Source organism: Coregonus lavaretus, assembly GCF_964263955.1.
Source record: "Coregonus lavaretus genome assembly, chromosome: 23".
Classification (NCBI taxonomy): Eukaryota; Metazoa; Chordata; class Actinopteri; order Salmoniformes; family Salmonidae; genus Coregonus; species Coregonus lavaretus.
In genome coordinates this window covers 35,456,945-35,477,607 of record NC_140010.1, presented here as the reverse complement: position 1 = coordinate 35,477,607, position 20,663 = coordinate 35,456,945, and the positions used below count along the sequence as shown (strand labels likewise).

Genomic DNA, 20,663 nt, shown 5'->3' with positions numbered 1-20,663 from the left:
TAGTCCTTGCCGATGATAAGCATACCCATAACATGATGCAGCCACCAACATTCTTAAAAATATAAAGAGTGGTACTCAGTGATGTGTTGTTGGATTTGCCCCAAACATAACGCTTTATATTCTCTCTCGCACTCACATATATTTATTTATTTAGCCAACCCTTATTTTACTTTTTTTTTTTTACATTTTAGTCATTTAGCAGACGCTGTTATCCAGAGCGACTTACATGAGTGCATACATAATTGTTTTATTTTTCATACTGGCCCCCCGTGGGAATCGAACCCACAACCATGGCGTTGCAAACGCCATGCTCTACCAACTGAGCTACATCCCTGCAGGCCATTCCCTCCCCTACCCTGGATGACGCTGGGCCAATTGTGCGCCGCCCCATGGGCCTTATGCTGAGGGAGACTACCTAGTTAGTTACCACCAACCTTGCACAAACCTGTGGCTAACTCTACTGCTGTACTTTTACTTTCTGGTTGTTCTGCCCGCTCTACCTCATTCACTGCTGCCTCAACCTTTTTTTGCCACCCTGTCGGAAGAAGTTGAGAATATCCAGACTGACTGAGTGACAAGCGTTTTGCTGAGTGATGACATTGACATCTAACCGGTGCTGTAGGGGTGGGAGAGGGATCAAGGGACGTGAGCTGTCCACTGTGTTGGGAAATCTCAACCAATCACAGCACACACTGCGTCACTCCAGGGGCTTCTTGCAGTGCCTACTGCTTAGCGCAGTATATTGTATTTTTTAAAAATATGTACAGTGGGGAGAACAAGTATTTGATACACTGCCGATTTTGCAGGTTTTCCTACTTACAAAGCATGTAGAGGTCTGTAATTTGTATCATAGGTACACTTCAACTGTGAGAGACTGAATCTAAAACAAAAATCCTGAAAATTACATTGTATGATTTTTAAGTAATTCATTTGCATTTTATTGCATGACATAAGTATTTGATCACCTACCAACCAGTAAGAATTCCGGCTCTCACAGACCTGTTAGTTTTTCTTTAAGAAGCCCTCCTGTTCTCCACTCATTACCTGTATTAACTGCACCTGTTTGAACTCGTTACCTGTATAAAAGACACCTGTCCACACACTCAATGAAACAGACTCCAACCTCTCCACAATGGCCAAGACCAGAGAGCTGTGTAAGGACATCAGGGATAAAATTGTAGACCTGCGCAAGGCTGGGATGGGCTACAGGACAATAGGCAAGCAGCTTGGTGAGAAGGCAACAACTGTTGGCGCAATTATTAGAAAATGGAAGAAGTTCAAGATGACGGTCAATCACCCTCGGTCTGGGGCTCCATGCAAGATCTCACCTCGTGGGGCATCAATGATCATGAGGAAGGTGAGGGATCAGCCCAGAACTACACGGCAGGACCTGGTCAATGACCTGAAGAGAGCTGGGACCACAGTCTCAAAGAAAACCATTAGTAACACACTACGCCATCATGATTTAAAGTCCTGCAGCGCACGCAAGGTCCCCCTGCTCAAGCCAGCGCATGTCCAGGCCCGTCTGAAGTTTGCCAATGACCATCTGGATGATCCAGAGGAGGAATGGGAGAAGGTGGTCTGATGAGACAAAAATATAGCTTTTTGGTCTAAACTCCACTCGCCGTGTTTGGAGGAAGAAGAAGGATGAGTACAACCCCAAGAACACCATCCCAACCGTGAAACATGGAGGTGGAAACATCATTCTTTGGGGATGCTTTTCTGCAAAGGGGACAGGACGACTGCACCGTATTGAGGGGAGGATGGATGGGGCCATGTATCGCGAGATCTTGGCCAACAACCTCCTTCCCTCAGTAAGAGCATTGAAGATGGGTCGTGGCTGGGTCTTCCAGCATGACAACGACCCGAAACACACAGCCAGGGCAACTAAGGAGTGGCTCCGTAAGACGCATCTCAAGGTCCTGGAGTGGCCTAGCCAGTCTCCAGACCTGAACCCAATAGAAAATCTTTGGAGGTAGCTGAAAGTCCGTATTGCCCAAGCGACAGCCCCGAAACCTGAAGGATCTGGAGAAGGTCTGTATGGAGGAGTGGGCCAAAATCCCTGCTGCAGTGTGTGCAAACCTGGTCAACATCTACAGGAAACGTATGATCTCTGTAATTGCAAACAAAGGTTTCTGTACCAAATATTAAGTTCTGCTTTTCTGATGTATCAAATACTTACGTCATGCAATAAAATGCAATTTAATTACTTAAAAATCATACAATGTGATTTTCTGGATTTTTGTTTTAGATTCCGTCTCTCACAGTTGAAGTGTACCTATGATAAAAATTACAGACCTCTACATGCTTTGTAAGTAGGAAAACCTGCAAAATCGGCAGTGTATCAAATACTTGTTCTCCCCACTGTATATACTGCATAGCACAAGTGATGTGTGGTTATGGAAACTCATATCAGACTGAAAAGGTTCAGGGCTGGATCAAAAACATCCAGGGATAAAGCCCCGGAAGCCCAGGTCTAATGATGCCACTGGGCCCACCCCCCATTTGTAGGCCCGCGGATACATTTCCTCCCCCCAAAAAATGTAGTTTATTTTTTATTTTTTATTAGGACCTCAGTTTTTTACTTATCGGTAAGTTAGTCTAGCCAGCTATCTAAACTTGTAGTAATCATGGTCGAATTATAGACCGGGGATTATTTGTATTTTTTTGTCACTCCGATATTATTTTTTAAACTGCTAACATTTCTCTCCACCCCATGGCAAAATGTGTATAATTGCAGGAAATTAGTTATACAATTGCAAAATACTCTCTCCGCCACATGGAAAGATGTGTAGAATTGCAGCAAACTTGCTTTAAAACTTCATTTTCAATTAGGGCCCCCAAAAGGCTAGGGCCGGCTCTGACTGTTTATGTGGGTACGCAGACCCGCGAGCCACTGCGGCCCCTCACGATGAGTATAATTGTTTTTGTGGCCCTCACCCCCATCAAAGTTGGCCATCCCTAAGCTAAAGTTTGGAATTTTGGCGACCCCAGTGCTAGAATCAGCCATAGCTGACCCTGTGTGAGCTAACCGCTGTATAATATTAAGGTGTGGAATGTTGGCGACCCCGGTCAGTGCTCCCCTGCCGGAGCGCTTGTAGAGATTGGCACCATCCTGTGGGAAATATTAGTGCCTGATGACAGCCAGGAAATGCCTGTCAGACGCAAGCCTTTCCTGCCCGCTACACCGCCATAGCATAGCACGCGCCACCACCAGAGGAATTCTGGGTGGAGTCGACTAGTTTACTCCACGGGCCAGTGTGTGCATGCTTTGAGGGTGACTGATTACACAACAACACAATGACATTCTACTTGAATCTTACATTTACATTTAAATTTTAGTCATTTAGCAGACGCTCTTATCCAGAGCGACTTACAGTTAGTGAGTGCATACATTTTTCTGCAGTGAATAACTTTTTCCATGCGAACATTGAAAACTTTTGCTCCAATTTAAGGTTGTGATTTGAAGAGAAATTGGCTACTTTTGTAGATGTGGAATTTGGGTCAGGTGTGTTGTTCTTTTATTCATGAATTCCCATGAAGCTGTTTGGATCAGTAATGAACATCACACTGTACAGTTACCCTATATGCTAGATATGTATACCTATTAGTGATAGTGTGTGTTTTGTTTTTATTTTTCTAACAGGACCGGAAATTGTTAGCGACCGCTCAACAGATGCTCCAGGACAGCAAAACGAAGATCGAGTTCATCAGGATGCAGATCCTCAAAGGCAGCCAGGCCAGCGAGTTGAGCTTCGACAACAACGACGTCATGGGTGAGACACACACACACACACCTGCCTGTGACTCATTGTGTCCGTGGCCTCTCCTTTCCTGTGTTATCCCCTTTGACGCATATGGACACACACACACACACACACACACACTGTGTATTTGAGAACGACTACATTGCAGTCGAACTACGCAGAATTACTGATCTACAAATTACCTTCCATCCTAAGTAACTACTCATTATGTGATCAAGATTAGCGATTCTGCTGAAACTGATCACCTTAAACATGCTGATAGTCTCTAACAAGGTCCTCTTTCTCCAGCCAAGCCCATCATCAGCCCGTTGGACCTACGGGTGGAGGAGCTGTGTCACCACGCCAGGATAGAGTCAGCCGTGGCCGAGGGTGCCAAGAATGTCATGAAGCTTCTGGGCTCTGGCAAGGTCACGGAGAAGAGGGCACACTCAGAGGTACATACCACAGCCATACTTGAGTAGGAGTGCTGATCTAGGATCAGATCCCGCCCCCCCGTCTATATAATTATGATCTTAAAGGCTAAACTGATCCTAGGTCAACACTCCTACCCTGGCCCCAAGAACAATTAGACCAAAAAAAGTATTTGAAAGCTATTGCTAAACTGTTAGACAACTCACTGCTCAACAAACTTATACCCAAAATGGGAGCAAATGCTTTCAAAACGTCTGGGACGAACTTAAGTATTCGAAATACCTTTTCTGTTTGTAAACTTGTTTTTCCTGGACCATGTGCTGTCAAAAACAAAAATGAGTACCTGCTCAGTTTCAGAGCTTTCACCCATTTCGTGCCTACTGAAGATGTCCCTGTTTTGACAATTGACCTTGCTGTTCTCCCCAGGCCCAGGCCCGCTTCAACGAGTCCAGTCAGAAGTTGGACCTGCTCAAGTACTCCCTGGAGGAGAGGCTGAGCGAGCTGCCCATAAACCACCCTCGCAGCAGCAGCATCGTGGAGGAGCTATCCCTCATGGCCTCGCCCGCCCTCAGCCCGCGCTCCAGCATCATCTCCACCCAGAACCAGTACAGTACCGTGGCCAAGCCCGCTGCGCTCACAGGTAACGGGACGATATCCCACAGCAGTGGTCACCATTTGCATGCTGTAAACCTCTGAATTTAGGGCTGAATATTAACTTGAGATATGCATGCTTAATTTGACAATAGTGTTAATCATGCATTAATGTCAATGGAAAATTTGTGCAAAAACTGGAGTTGCTCACACAGAGCTCAAGTTCTAGCTTTTTACATACTGGCATCTGGATTTCAGTCTAAAAAAAGTATGCAGTTACCAATATATCAAGACAGCAGACCTGCCAACCTGCACGCATTTTGTGTACCATGCATGCAATTTGTGGTCAAAGCACGCTGGTACGAAAAACTACCCTAAAATCTGCAAAAAATAGGCTTCTAGTTGGCACATTGTGATTTTTGACTCAACCGTCTGAAGTTGGAGCTGAGCCAATCAGAGGACTTGACTTGGGTGAGGAGAAAAAATCTCTAGCTCTCCGCTCCGGACTGCCCCCCGTAGTTGTAGTCCTATCAAAGATGGTGGATAAATGAAGATAGTTCACTCAAGCCGTTTACTGTTGGAAAAAATGTATGTTCCTGTTTACTTAAGGGGGTGGCTCTCCCATAGACATTAATTCAGTAGCAGCTGGGTCTGGTCTACTTAGTTCAATGACTTCAATTGAACCAGAAAAAACAGCGAGTGCGGTGTCTCGCTTCCTCTTCCGTCTCTGGAACTATTTTCCTCCCTTGAGCTGGATGGCAGCTCTCCATTTCATCCGTTGATACCACTGATGTGTGAGGAAAAAGAAAAGGGAAAATGGAGAACAAACTGTTTGCCAAATACACTTTCCAAAGTTGTATGCGTTAGTCAAGCACATAACCACTATTATTTCATAGTTAGCTACAGCGTTGTTTAGTCAACTAAGCGAGAACACTTTCTTGCCCGCACATGCTTTGATCTCCGCAACAGTAGTAGGCGCAAGCGCCTTGACGAGTAAGGAAACACACAGTAATGCGGTAGTTCAGTGCGCATCGCTGCATGGATGAAACCGACATGGCAGAGAGCGCTGTTTCGCTAATACCATCCTTCACAGAAAGTTATATTAGACTTTTAAAAATTAGTAGGCCTATGTTAATTAATCCGTCCTCTTGATATAGCTGTATGTCAACAGTAGGCTGTTAATGATGTGATAATAGTCAGTTCACCAATGACGACAAGGCATGTTGAATGAATGGTAGCCTAGTAGTCAGACCTAACTTGATGGACTACGTCAGGGATGGAGATCTGAAACAAGCTCATATAGGCCTAGTTCAGTTGTTTCGCTGCTCTGGCACCCCAATGGTGGAACAAGCTCCCCCACGACGCCAGGACAGCAGAGTCACTGACCACCTTCCGGAGACACTTGAAACCCTACCTCTTTAAGGAATACCTGGAATAGTATAACAGTAATCCTTCTACCCCCCACCCCCCCATTTAAAAAAAAAGGAGTGGTTGTCCCACTGGCCATCCTAAGTTGAATGCACCAATTTGTACAGTGAGGGAAAAAAGTATTTGATCCCCTGCTGATTTTGTACGTTTGCCCACTGACAAAGACATGATCAGTCTATAATTTAATGGTATGTTTATTTGAACAGTGAGAGACAGAATAACAACAACAAAAAACAGAAAAACGCTATTCATTGATTTGCATTTTAATGAGGGAAATAAGTATTTGACCCCTCTGCAAAACATTACTTAGTACTTGGTGGCAAAACCCTTGTTGGCAATCACAGAGGTCAGACGTTTCTTGTAGTTGGCCACCAGGTTTGCACACATCTCAGGAGGGATTTTGTCCCACTCCTCTTTGCAGATCTTCTCCAAGTCATTAAGGTTTCGAGGCTGACGTTTGGCAACTCGAACCTTCAGCTCCCTCCACAGATTTTCTATGGGATTAAGGTCTGGAGACTGGCTAGGCCACTCCGGACCTTAATGTGCTTCTTCTTGAGCCACTCCTTTGTTGCCTTGGCCGTGTGTTTTGGGTAATTGTCATGCTAGAATACCCATCCACGACCCATTTTCAATGCCCTGGCTGAGGGTACATGGCTGAGGTTCTCACCCAAGATTTGACGGTACATGGCCCCGTCCATCGTCCCTTTGATGCGGTGAAGTTGTCCTGTCCCCTTAGCAGAAAAACACCCCCAAAGCATAATGTTTCCACCTCCATGTTTGACGGTGGGGATGGTGTTCTTGGGGTCATAGGCAGCATTCCTCCTCCTCCAAACACGGCGAGTTGAGTTGATGCCAAAGAGCTCCATTTTGGTCTCATCTGACCACAACACTTTCACCCAGTTCTCCTCTGAATCATTCAGATGTTCATTGGCAAACATCAGACGGGCATGTATATGTGCTTGCTTGAGCAGGGGGACCTTGCGGGCGCTGCAGGATTTCAGTCCTTCACGGCGTAGTGTGTTACCAATTGTTTTCTTGGTGACTATGGTCCCAGCTGCCTTGACATCATTGACAAGATCCTCCTGTGTAGTTCTGGGCTGATTCCTCACCGTTCTCATGATCATTGCAACTCCACGAGGTGAGATCTTGCATGGAGCCCCAGGCCAAGGGAGATTGACAGTTCTTTTGTGTTTCTTCCATTTGTGAATAATCGCACCAACAGTTGTCACCTTCTCACCAAGCTGCTTGGCGATGGTCTTGTAGCCCATTCCAGCCTTGTGTAGGTCAACAATCTTGTCCCGGACATCCTTGGAGAGCTCTTTGGTCTTGGCCATGGTGGAGAGTTTGGAATCTGATTGATTGATTGCTTCTGTGGACAGGGGTCTTTTATACAGGTAACAAGCTGAGATTAGGAGCACTCCCTTTAAGAGTGTGCTCCTAATCTCAGCTCGTTACCTGTATAAAAGACACCTGGGAGCCAGAAATCGTTCTGATTGAGAGGGGGTCAAATACTTATTTCCCTCATTAAAATGCAAATCAATTTATAACATTTTTGACATGCGTTTTTCTGGATTTTTGTTGTTGTTATTCTGTCTCTCACTGTTCAAATAAACCTACCATTAAAATGATATACTGATCATTTCTTTGTCAGTGGGCGAATGTACAAAATCAGCAGGGGATCAAATATTTTTTCCCTCACTGTAAGTCGCTCTGGATAGGCAGGTAGCTTAGTGGTTAAGAGCGTTGTGCCAGTAACCGAAAGGTCGCTGGTTCTAATCCCCGAGCCGACTAGGTGAAAAATCTGTCTGTGCCCTTGAGCAAGACACTTAACCCTAGTCGCTCTGGATAAGAGCGTCTGCTAAATGACTTAAATGTAAATGTTTCATATTCCAAATAGCCTACAGTAAGATAGACTACTATATTGCATCCAGTAATTGACTTATTTAGAATTTTCTCCCCAAACAATTAAGAAGCCAGTTTACATTTTCACTAGACTATCCACATAAAGACACCTATTAATTAGAATAATCATTACCCCGAAATGTAACCCAAACAAATGTGAAAGTGTCAATGAGACCACCTCAATTTAATTTAGGCTCAAACACAAGACTTCTGTGTTGGCTAAATTGTTTGATATAATTTAAGACTCTAGGTTTCAAGAAATGGCAGTTACAGGTTTTTCAGAAATGCTAAATGCGCCAACTTCGTTGACTGACCCCCTCCAGACCTCTCCCCTACCCAACCTTAGCCCTACATCAGCACCACCTTGTTAGAAAATCCTAGTCAGAGCCCTGATTGTACATTTAAACATATTTCTAGGTAGCTACTGAAGAGCAGCCAATTACCAAGTACCCGTAAGTCTATTGCCTACCATTCTTACTGAAGCAGTCTTCTGCTAACATCATTATTAGGCTAAAAAAGGTGCATTTGCCTATGATTTGAGCAGTGTGGGTTTCGCACGCACGCCATCATGGGGGCCGGGGGTGCTGCTGCCGCGCTGAAGTGGTACTCATAAAAATGATTCTAAGTTGGTAGGTCTCAGACAGTATTCTGTAGTACTGTGCTTTGCCCATCCTCTCAAAATCTCTTGTCTTCCCCAGGCACATTAGATGTCAGGCTCATGGGCTGCCAGGACCTGCTTGAGAACGTTCCAGGTCGTTCAAAAGCTGGTTCCGTGCCATTGCCTGGCTGGAGCCCCAGCGAGACCCGCTCCTCCTTCATGAGCCGGGGGAACCGCAACCGAGGCGCCAGTGCACGGAACCTCTCGAAGAGTGAAGATCTCTCAAGTGAGTCTCCTGACACCAGCAGTCTCTCCTACTATCAGCCCTCGATCAATAAGTGAATCCATTGATATCTTTTTTGTCACCATCAGAAATCCAGGGATTTACAATGTACAATATTTATACATACACTGAACAAAAATGCCAAGTGTTGGTCCCATGTTTCAGGAGCTGAAATAAAAGCCCCCCGAAATGTTCCATACGCACAAAAAGCGTATTTCTCTAAAATGTTGTGCATAAATTTGTTTACATCCCTGTTAGTGAGCATTTCTCCTTTGCCAAGATAATCGATCCACCTGACGGGTGTGGCATATCAAGAAGCTAAGTAAACAGCATGATCATTACACAGGTGTACATTGTCCTGGGGAAAATAAAAGGCCACTCTCTAAAAGGTGCAGTTTTGTCACAACACAATGCCACAGATGCCTCAAGTTGAGGGAGCGTGCAATAGGTATGCTGACTGCAGGAATGTCCACCAGAGCTGTTGCCAGATAATTGAATGTTCATTTCTCTTCCATAAGCCGCCTCAAATGCCATTTTAGAGAATTTGGCAGTATGTCCAACCGGCCTCATAGCCGCAGACCACGTGTAACCACGCCAGCCCAGGACCTCCACATCTGGCTTCTTCACCTGTGGGATCGTCTGAGACCAGCCACTGGGACAACTGATGAAACAGTGGGTTTGGGCACAACCAAAGAATTTCTGCACAAACTATCAGAAACCGTCTCAGGGAAGCTCATTTGCTTGCTCGTCGTTCTCACCAGGGTCTTGACCTGACTGCAGTTCGGCATCGTAACCGACTTTAGTGGGCAAATGCTCACCTTCGATGGCCACTGGCACCTGGAGAAGTGTGCTCTTCATGGATGAATCCTGGTTTTAACTGTACCGGGCAGATGGCAGACGTCGTGTGGGTGAGCAGTTTACTGATGTCGACGTTGTGAACAGAGTGCCCCATGGTGGCGGTGGGGTTATGGTATGGGCAGGCATAAGCTACGCACAATGAACACAATTGCATTTTATCTATGGCAATTTGAATGCACAGAAATACCGTGACGAGATCCTGAGGCCCGTTGTCTTGCCGCTCATCTCATGTTTCAGCATACACAATTCCTGGAAGCTGAAAATGTCCCAGTTCTTCCATGGCCTGCATACTCACCAGACATGTCACCCATTGAGCATGTTTGGGACGCTCTGGATCGACGTGTACGACAGTGTGTTCCAGTTCCCGCCAATATCCAGCAACTTCGCACAGCCATTGAAGAGGAGTGGGACAACATTCCACAGGCCACAATCAACAGCCTGATCAACTCTATGCGAAGGAGATGTGTCACGGTGCATGAGGCAAATGGTAGTCACACCAGATAATGACTGGTTTTCTGATCCACACCCCTACTTTTTTTTTTTTTAAAGGTATCTGTGACCAACAGCTGCATATCTGTATTCCCAGTCGTGAAATACATAGATTAGGACCTAATTAATTTTTTTTTATTGACTGACTTCCTTATATAAACTGTAACTCAGTAGAATATTTGAAATTGTTGCATGTTGCGTTTATATTTTTGTTCAGTGTAGTTGTGTCTGAAATGGTAACCTATTCCATATATAGTGCACTGTTTCTGACCAGGGCCCATTTCCGACACAGCCATATGCATACTTGACAAAGAACACATTAGAAATACCTGAAACCTGTCCAGTGACTGATTTCCCCTGCCATCATCCCCTCAGCTTAAGAGTATGGGTTGTAGCAAAACTAGAAATATATAGAAACCACAGCACTCTATGTAGTATATCCTAAAGAAAGAACACCATGTTCATTTAAATGTAATGTCATTTGAACAATGTATGTATAAACAATACTGTAATATGTCTATTTTTGACAGGAAATGGTATTTCATCTTTGTGTCCCTCTCCAGATGAGATCAGTGCTGTGCTGAAGTTGGACAACACAGTGGTGGGACAGACCAGCTGGAGACCTGTCAGTAACCAGTCCTGGGATCAGAAGTTTACACTGGAGCTAGACAGAGTATGACACACAGACAGACAGACTTTATCTGTTCTTTGATTAGTGAAGGATGGTATACTTTTGCCTTTTTTAAATACCCTACTGTGCGTTTTTTTCACTTATTGTGCTTGCGAATTACTAAGGGCAAATTGTCTTGGTGCAAAAGACCATAGATCTGTGCAACAAATATCGCAAAACCTCATCTGGCAGCACGATTTAATGTTGATATGTTCTACAACGATGTGTTTTACAGAGACTACTATTTATGCATTGCTCAGTTCACCAGACTAGTTAACTAATCGCCTCCTAGTAATGCACATTGTTGAAGAAAGTTTTAAATTCAATCACGCTGTCATTGAGGTTAATGGTATTTTTCTGCACAGATCTATTTGCACCATGAAAATGTCGCCCTAGGTATACTTTGCCTGTGTTTTAACTTTGCTTGCATTTGTGTGTGCTTAACCTTGTGTGCATTGTTTGACCTGCAGTCTCGTGAGCTGGAGATCTCTGTGTACTGGAGAGACTGGCGCTCGCTTTGTGCCGTCAAGTTCCTGCGACTGGAGGACTTTCTGGACAACCAGCGTCACGGCATGTGTCTCTACCTGGAGCCCCAGGGAACCCTGTTTGCAGAGGTAGCCCACTTTGACACTACACCAGGGATGTGTTCATGAGCAGACTGAAACAGGGAGGGACTACCTGGACCTGTACAATAAGAAATGTTCAACTTTGTTTTCAGTGCTAGCGGTTTAAAATGTCCTATGATGAAGGCTGTTTGCTTGGTATGCCTAACTACTGCTTTTTGTTCAGGTCACATTTTTCAACCCTGTCATTGAGAGGCGGCCCAAACTGCAGAGACAAAAAAAAATATTCTCAAAGCAGCAAGGTAACTCATCGTTTTCTGAAGGGGAAAAAAATTAAATAGGGCCCAATGTAGAATACATTTTGTTTCATATTCAGCAGGAAGTCCACACCAAGGTTATTATAGTTTTGTTTTTATATTCGTTTTTATTTCTATTCGTTTTGTATCTTTTTATTTTAAATTCTGTTTAAATTCAGTTAGTTTTCAGACCTGATTTGCTAGTTTTAGGGACAGAAAGCATGCCTGGGAGGCTAGGAGCCATTTGTGTTGTAAAGTGTTTTTGTTTTTTGGGATGTCACTTCTTGCAACTAAGGGGCAGTAATACAATGTGCAAGTGACGTCTTCATACTTCCGGGTCCTGTCCCCTAAATCTTTTGAATGAGCTTGACGATTATATCATCATTTGTGAAGACGTGGTCATTTTAAGATATACAGTGCCTTTGGAAAGTATTCAGACCCCTTGACTTTTTCAACATTTTGTTACGTTACAGCTTTATTCTAAAATGGATTAAATAAAACAATTTCCTCAGCAATCTACACACAATACCCATAATGACAACGCGAAAACACGTTTTTAGAAATGTTTGCAAATTCATACAAAATAAAAAACAGATACCTTATTTACATAAGTATTCAGACCCTTTCGCTTCCCGAGTGGCGCAGCGGTCTAAGGCACTGCATTGCAGTGCTAGGGGCGTCACCAGATCCCAGGCTGTGTCGCAGCCGGCCGTGACCGGAAACCCATGAGGCGGCGCACAATTGGCCGAGCGTCGTCCGGGTTAGGGGAGAGTTTGGCCGGCCAGGATGTCCTTGTCCCATCGCGCTCTAGCGACTCCTTGTGGCGGGCCGGGCGCATGCACGCTGACTTCGGTCGACAGTTGTATGGTGTTTCCTCCGACACATTGGTGCGGCTGGCTTCCGGATTAAGCAAGCAGTGTGTCATGAAGCAGTGCGGCTAGGCAGGGTCGTGATTTGGAGGACGCATGGCTCTCGACCTTCGCCTGTCCCGAGTCCGTACGGGAGTTTCAGCGATGGGACAAGACCGCAACTACCAATTAGATATCACGAAATTGGGGAGAAAAAGGGGTAAAAAGTACCAAAATAAAAAAAGTATTCAGACCCTTTGCAATGAGACTCAAAATGTAGCTCCGGTGCATCCTGTTTCCTTTGATCATCCTTGAGGTGGTTCTACAACTTGATTGGAGTCCACCTGTGGTAAATTCAATTGATTGGACATGATTTGGAAGGGCACATACATGTCTATATAAGGTCCCACTGTTGACAGTGCATGTCAGAGCAAAAACCAAGCCATGCGGTCGAAGGAATTGTCCGTAGAGCTCCAAGACTGGATTGTGTCGAGGCACAGATCTGGGGAATGGTACCAAAAAATTTCTGCAACATTGAAGGTCCCCAAGAACACAGTGGCCTCCATCATTCTTAAATGGAAGAAGTTTGGAACCACCAATACTCTTCCTAGAGCTGGCTGCCTGGCCAAACTGAGCAATCAGGGGAGAAGGGCCTTGGTCAGGGAGGTGACCAAGAACCCGAAGGTCATTCTAACAGAGCTCTAGAGTTCCTATGTGGAGATGGGAGAACCTTCCAGAAGAACAACCATCTCTGCAGCACTCAACCAATCAGGCCTTTATGGTAATGTGGCCAGACGGAAGCCACTCTTCAGTAAAAGGCACATGACAGCCCGCTTTGAGTTTGCCAAAGGCACCTAAAGGACTCTCAGACCATGAGAAACAAGATTCTCTGGTCTGATGAAACCAAGATTGAGCTCTTTGGCCTGAATGCCAAGCGTCACGTCTGGAGGAAACCTGGCACCATCCCTACGGTGAAACATGATGGTGGCAGCATCATGATGTGGGGATGTTTTTCACCGGAGACTAGTCAGGATCGAGTCAAAAATGAACGGCGCAAAGTACAGAGATATCCTTGATGAAAACCTGCTCTAGAGCACTCAGGACCTCAGACTGGGGCGAAGGTTCACCTTCCAACAGGACAACGACCCTAAGCACACAGACAAGACAACGCAGGAGTGGCTTCAGGACAAGTCTCTGAATGTCCTTGAGTCGCCCAGCCAGAGCCCGGACTTGAACCCGATCGAACATCTCTGGAGAGACCTGAAAATAGCTGTGCAGCAACGCTCCCCATCCAACCTGACAGAGCTTGAGAAGATCTGCAGAGAAGAATAGGAGAAACTCTCCAAATACAGGTGTGCCAAGCTTGTAGCGTCATACCCAAGAAGACTCAAGGCTGTAATCGCTGCCAAAGGTGCTTCAACAAAGTACTTAGTAAAGGGTCTGAATACTTATGTAAATTTGATATTTCCATTTTTAAATGTGCAAACATTTCTAATAACCAGTTTTTGCTTTGTCATTATGGGGTATTGTGTGTAGATTGATGAGGGGAAAAAACGATTTAATCAATTTTAGAATAAGGCTGTAACGTAACATAGTGGAAAAAGTCAAGGGGTCTGAATACTTTCCGAATGCACTGTTTATGTCAAATTATTTTCATGTTTGTGGATTATTTTACTTCTGCCAGATGCCTTTTATTAACGGCCCAGTGCAGTCAAAAACATGATTTACATGATATTTTTTCTTCTTTTTGACCATTTTAATAGAAAACAATGTAAGGTAATTACCCAGAAATGATTTGATATTGAGATTAAAATGGCTACATTGGACCTTTAAGTTTTTGCGCTGAAGACCATTCCGCTACATTTTTGCCCTTTTGAAAACCATTCAAAAAGCCTACAAAAGTTTTTAAACTACAAGGCTACTTCCTGGTAAATGACGTCACACATAAGGACACAACGTTTTGGAACGTTCCGATTAGAAATAGCCTATGTAGAACAAACATGCCTCTCTGACATGTAGAATAAGGAATCACATCAGATTTATTCATGGCATTTCAATCTGCAATGTTCGAGAATGTTTGGCATCTGAACGTAGCCAAGGTCAGGTCATAGGTGAGGTGAGGTTTAAATTATAAATTCAATCTCAATGTGACTTGGATTTAAAAGGAATAACACAGAAACTGGTGCAAAAAATATGGTGGAAGGAAGCTCTCTCTCGCCCATGAGGTATAGGGGTTTACACCAATCCAATGGCTTTTAACTTTAGTTAGTGATAGTGAAACATCACCATCTCCTGGCAGCATTTACCTGCCAGATTCATGAGCTTGAAACCCCCATTTAAAAAACCCTTTTAGATTTCTTGCCAAAGCCGAGGGGGGAAAAAACTACAATTGAACATAATTCATGATGGTTTTTATTTTTGTTCGTTTTGGAGTCAAAGCTAATAGTTTCAGTATAGTTTTAGTTTTTCAATCAGGTTAGTTAATTATTTTATATTAGTTTACTAAATAGTTTTTTTCATGATTAGTTTTAGTTTAGTATAATAATCTTGGCCCACACAGAGAGAAACGTTACATGTTCTTATGGAAAATATACATTAATTTCACGTTATTCTGACATCATACAGTTGTCTTCAGTTTTCGTTGTCCACTTTGGACGGTTTAATTTGGTCTTCTACACTAAAAATAGGTAATCAAATAGTGGTGAGGTGATGATCTCCATGGTCACCCCCGGTCATAAGGTCATGCCCTGTAGGATTAGTGTTCCTCGTCCGGCTTTGTGACCGGTGTTGAGGTTAGTGTGTCACTTACCTATCCTGTGTCCCTCCTCAGGGAAGACGTTCCTGCGTGCTCCACAGATGAACATCAACATCGCCACCTGGGGCCGCCTGGTCAGGAGGGCCATACCTACAGTCAGCACTAACTCCTACAGCCCACAGGTGCCTGAGATCGGGCCCAGCTGTCTTCCGGGATCTCCAACACCCACCAGGTATATATAGAACAGGCATGAACGCACACACACACACACAGGTCCATGAGACTGGGCCTGACAACCTGGGTCACACTGTCACATGCCTTCTTAAAGTCTTTATCACATATGCACACAGTGTGGAATACATACATATACAGTGCCTTGCAAAAGTATTCACACCCCTTAGATTTCTTCACATTTTATTATGTTACAAAGTGGGATTAAAATTGATTTAATTGTCCTTTTTTGTCAATAAGCTACATAAAATATTCTGTCAAAGTGGAAAATATATTTATTTAAAATCAATAAAAAATTAATAACTCAAATATAGTTGTTGCATAAGTATTCAGCCCCTTTGTTTAGGGGGCCTAAATTGGCTCAGGAGTAAGATTTGGCTTAACAACTCACATAGTAAGATACATGGACATAATATCTGTGTGAAATAATAGGGGTTGACCCGTGTGGCTCAGTTGGTAGAGCATGGCACTTGCAACGCCAGGGTTGTGGGTTCGATTCCCACGGGGGACCAGTATGAAAATGTATTAACTCACTACTGTAAGCCGCTCTGGATAAGCGCGTCTGCTAAATGACTAAAATGTAAAAAGTATTGAATTTCAAGCAAAGATTAAACTACAAAGACCAGGGAGCTTTTCGAAAGCCTCATAAATAAGGGCAGTAATTGGTAGATGGGTAACAATAACAAATCTGACATTGAATATCTCTATAAGCATGGTCAAGTTAATAATTATGCTATGGATTATGTATTAAAGCACCCAGAAACATCAAAGATACAGTCGTCCTTCTGAACTGAGCCGCAGGACAGGAATGACACTGCTCAGGGATGTTACCATGAGGCCATTGGTGATTTTAAAACAGATACAGAGTTCAATGGCTGTGACGGAAGAAAATGTTGGATCAACAACATTGTAGTGACGCCACAATAATGACCTAAATGACAGAGTGAAAATAATAATACAAATATTCCAAAACATCCATCTTGTATGCAACAAGCCACTAAAGTAATACTGAAAAATAAAACACTGCAAAGGAATACACTTTTTGGTCTAAATGCAAATACAACACAACACTGAGTAACTGCTATTTTCAACCATAGTGGTGGCTGCATCATGGTATGGGTATGCTTGACATCGGCAAATACTGGGGACTTTTTCAGGATTAAAAGAAACAGGATGGAGCTAAGCACAGGCAAAATCCTAGAGGAAAGCCAGATTCAGTTTGCTTTATACCAGAGACTGGGGGAGGAATTCACCTTTCAGCAGGACAATAACCTACAACACAAGGCCAAATCTACACTGAAGTTGCTTACCAAGAAGACCGTGAATGTTCCTGAGTGGACAAGTTACAGTTTTTGATTTACATCTGCTTGAAAATCTATTTTGATAAGAATAATGGGCAAATATTGCACAATCCAGGTGTGCAAAGCTCTTATAGACTTGACTTACCCAAGAAGACTCACAGCTGTAATCGATGCCAAAGGTGTTTCTAACATGTATTGACTCAGGGAGCTGAAAACTTATGCAATGGCTATATTTGAGTTAATACATTTCTATTTATCTTTTCTAAAAAATTAAAATGTTCTTCCAATTTAACCTTAGAGCATTTTGTGTTGATTGTTGATAAAAAAGGACAAATACATTTTAATCCCACTATGTGAAGAAATCCAAGGGGTCTGAATACTTTTGCAAGGCACTGTATTACTCTGTCATTAAGATGTGGCACCTTCCCTTCCAGTGACATTAGTGACCCGTTGGTGACCAAGCTAGACTTTGACAAAGAGCCCACCCCGGGACCCAAGCACTACCCTGTACCCGCTGGCATCAGAGAACCACTGGCACAGGACAACAAACTGCCCGACAAGGAGGAAGTACAGGTACAGACATGGGGTTACCATGGAGATGCTCGATTAGAGGAAGTAGTGACATATAGTCATATATGATAATGGTAATGGTCAACCCAGTTCAAGTGAATTAAAACATTAAACAACTGTCAATGGAAACCTGAGTCATGTTCAGTAAAATAAAATACCATTTTTTAAATGAGGATGTACTGAACCTGAATATTTTCCGTTGCATAACATTTTGCTACAGTTTGCCATACTGAACACAACCCCACTGCCGCATCCTTCTAAGAAGTGTTCTCCCTTCACAGGATGCACTGGCATCGTTTGACTTCCTGAACAAGAGGAACAGCATAGCGGTGAAGTCGTCTGAGCTAGATAGACTAGACAATGTAGTAGAGCAGGAGATCCAGCCTCCAGACCTGGAGCTCACAGCCATACAGAATGACACAGAGATAAGGTAGGGCTCACTAACAAAGTGCATGTTTGAGAGATTGACTACATTGCAGTTGGACTTCGCAGAATCACTAATCTACAAATCACCTTGCATCCCAAATAACTACTCAGTATGCGATCAAGATCAGCGATTCTGTGCCCCTTAAACTGGTCCTCTCAAATAGGCTGAATATCTGCGACTCCAATATTGTTTGGGGAGATTTTGTGGAGAAACTCGGATGCATGCATGACTTGCTTTTAACCAATTTTTGTTTTTGTTTGATTGGTTACAATTAATGTATTGGGGGCAGTGTATTTTGCCCAGCTTGCATGAGAAAGTGCGTGTTTGTTTTTTTGCTTATTGAAAGCAATAGCTTGTCTTTGTATTTTTCCATGTAATATGATATCTACCTCAATTTCCAGGGAAGAAGAACAATTTCTGTTTAGTCTCAAAGACTTCAAATGTGTTGCAGTCCTCGGTCGTGGTCATTTCGGAAAGGTACATAGTACACACCCAACCCATTTATCAATCCTTTTTACAACCCTTCTAGAGAAATTAGCTGTTTCTGGAAAACACAACCCAGCCATCCTAAAATGTCTCCTCTCTTCCCTCAATCCACACAGGTATTGTTAGCCGAGTATAAAAGCACGGGAGAGATGTTTGCCATCAAAGCCCTGAAGAAAGGAGACATTGTGGCTCGTGATGAGGTGGACAGGTAAGGGGCTCAACATGTGCACTTAAACCAATTAGGCCTGATGCTGATGTCTTTTTAACTGTTTGTTTGCTGAGCGTGTTATTCAGTTCAGAGTTGACTACGGCTTTCGGTTTTGTACATCACCTTCAAACAGCCGAAAATATGATATTACATGCTCTCAGACAGATAGTGTGATTAGTAGTAATATAATTGTTATGATGAGTTTCTGGTATTGAGAAGTTGAAGATGCAAGAATTTACTTAGACATTCTGTGGAGATTTTATACCAAGTATTTATTGGATCACGAGCTTGTGGGTTCATCTAACAAACAGACATGGCTTTGCCCTTCGTCAGTTGAACTAACTTGAACAAAGGAAACACTCTACCTTATATACCTTCTATTCCCCTCTTCCTGGCATACATCTGGTAAGTTTCCATGGGCACTCCCTGTCTTTGATGTTCATCACTCTTTACCCCAAGTCACTATCCTGCCCATCACTCATGCTATCCTAAACATCACTAATCTACCTTGACATAATGGAATGTAGACTTCATGACCCCAAACCACTTATCTCGTAACTCTACCTCTGTCCTCACAATACTATGACATGACATCATTACAATCCATTTTTATTTATTTTGTGGTAAGTGACATGACTTAACCCCAACAATTCACATATAACTTTATATAAAATACAATATTCTCCAATCAGTAGTACGTATATCTCTGACTAGATTCTAAACTATGCTAGATAACTGAGAATTGATCCCTTCAACCTTTCATACCTGAATCCAACTTGATTCTCCATATATCTAATCAACAAAGGTATACATTCTCAGTCATCTATCCTATGTGATATCAAACCTCTCAAACCTCTATAAACTCAGTCTGAGTAAAAGATAAACAGATAATTAACTACTATATATTCATGCTCATAATCTATGTAGTCAAAACCTTATTTTTATATATATAAGGAAAAATCCCACATAGACATCCCCCCTTTTAAAATGACCCCTTTTTCTGAGCCATGCATCCAAGAAAACATACATATAAATAAATTGTTAACATAATGACATCAACAATACACAACAATTATACATAACCATTACTAAGTCACATGAATATTATAATCTATACACATGAATATAAAAATAACAAAAACGTCCGTCTTCATAATTTCTGCGCCGTCAGAGGAACCCCAAGTTTTTCCCTGGTCACAAGGGGCTCTATCTGATCCACTGAGATATTCATCTGTCCACATCTACTATCCTGTAAACCTTAAATTCCATGTTATACATTTCCACCTTAACATTCCTTGTCCTCAATCAACATTATCAATGGAATCTAAACTGGAACAAGATGACAAAGAAGAAGAATTAGTCCTCGCCCTCCTTGTATTAACATTAACTGATACATCTCTAACTGTAATCACATGCATGTTAGTAATCGTTTGTACAGATCTTACAATCCATCCCCGAAAAATTTGAAAACAACACCCCATAACTATTGCTACAATAATTACTATGGCCACTAGAGGACCTAGAATGCTTGCCATCTATGTTCCTATTGAATTACCACTAAAAAAAAACGTTGAAAAGACTTCAACAGCATTCAAATTACCATATCCCCATATTCTTAATACAATATGCAAATATACCAATAAATCCTCATACCATCAATACTACCCCCTTTTTTGAACACATGAGTCACAACGTGATTCATGCTTTCAAAAACAAAACACCAACATTGTTTATTAAACCCTAATAAAAATTAAATTAAAATGACAACATTGGATAATACCTCAACTTACTTCTATCCCGTAAAGTAATCCAAGATTAGTACACTTAACTAGCAACAAATATCCCTCATTCAGGATAGCTCCCTCTCTTTTTAGTTATTTTATGGTAGGATTCATATATATTATTACCAAATTATAAACTTCTTCACAATTATCCTTATCATAACTAACCCCCAATTCAGCATGCCTCAAGGATTTACAGT

General features: G+C 42.8%; 1 protein-coding gene across 1 annotated transcript in view; it reads left to right on the top strand.

Annotated features, from left to right (window-relative positions):
• Window positions 1–20,663, top strand: part of LOC311099242 (serine/threonine-protein kinase N2-like) — a 59,133-nt gene that overhangs the window by 25,572 nt on the left and 12,898 nt on the right. The window contains exons 4-15 of the mRNA XM_084139932.1: window positions 3,647–3,776; window positions 4,056–4,201; window positions 4,605–4,818; window positions 8,798–8,983; window positions 10,891–11,000; window positions 11,468–11,611; window positions 11,787–11,862; window positions 15,535–15,691; window positions 17,426–17,564; window positions 17,843–17,991; window positions 18,390–18,465; window positions 18,591–18,682. Coding sequence (XP_083996058.1) covers window positions 3,647–3,776; window positions 4,056–4,201; window positions 4,605–4,818; window positions 8,798–8,983; window positions 10,891–11,000; window positions 11,468–11,611; window positions 11,787–11,862; window positions 15,535–15,691; window positions 17,426–17,564; window positions 17,843–17,991; window positions 18,390–18,465; window positions 18,591–18,682 — 1,619 coding nt within the window. The remainder of the gene's footprint in view (window positions 1–3,646; window positions 3,777–4,055; window positions 4,202–4,604; window positions 4,819–8,797; window positions 8,984–10,890; window positions 11,001–11,467; window positions 11,612–11,786; window positions 11,863–15,534; window positions 15,692–17,425; window positions 17,565–17,842; window positions 17,992–18,389; window positions 18,466–18,590; window positions 18,683–20,663) is intronic.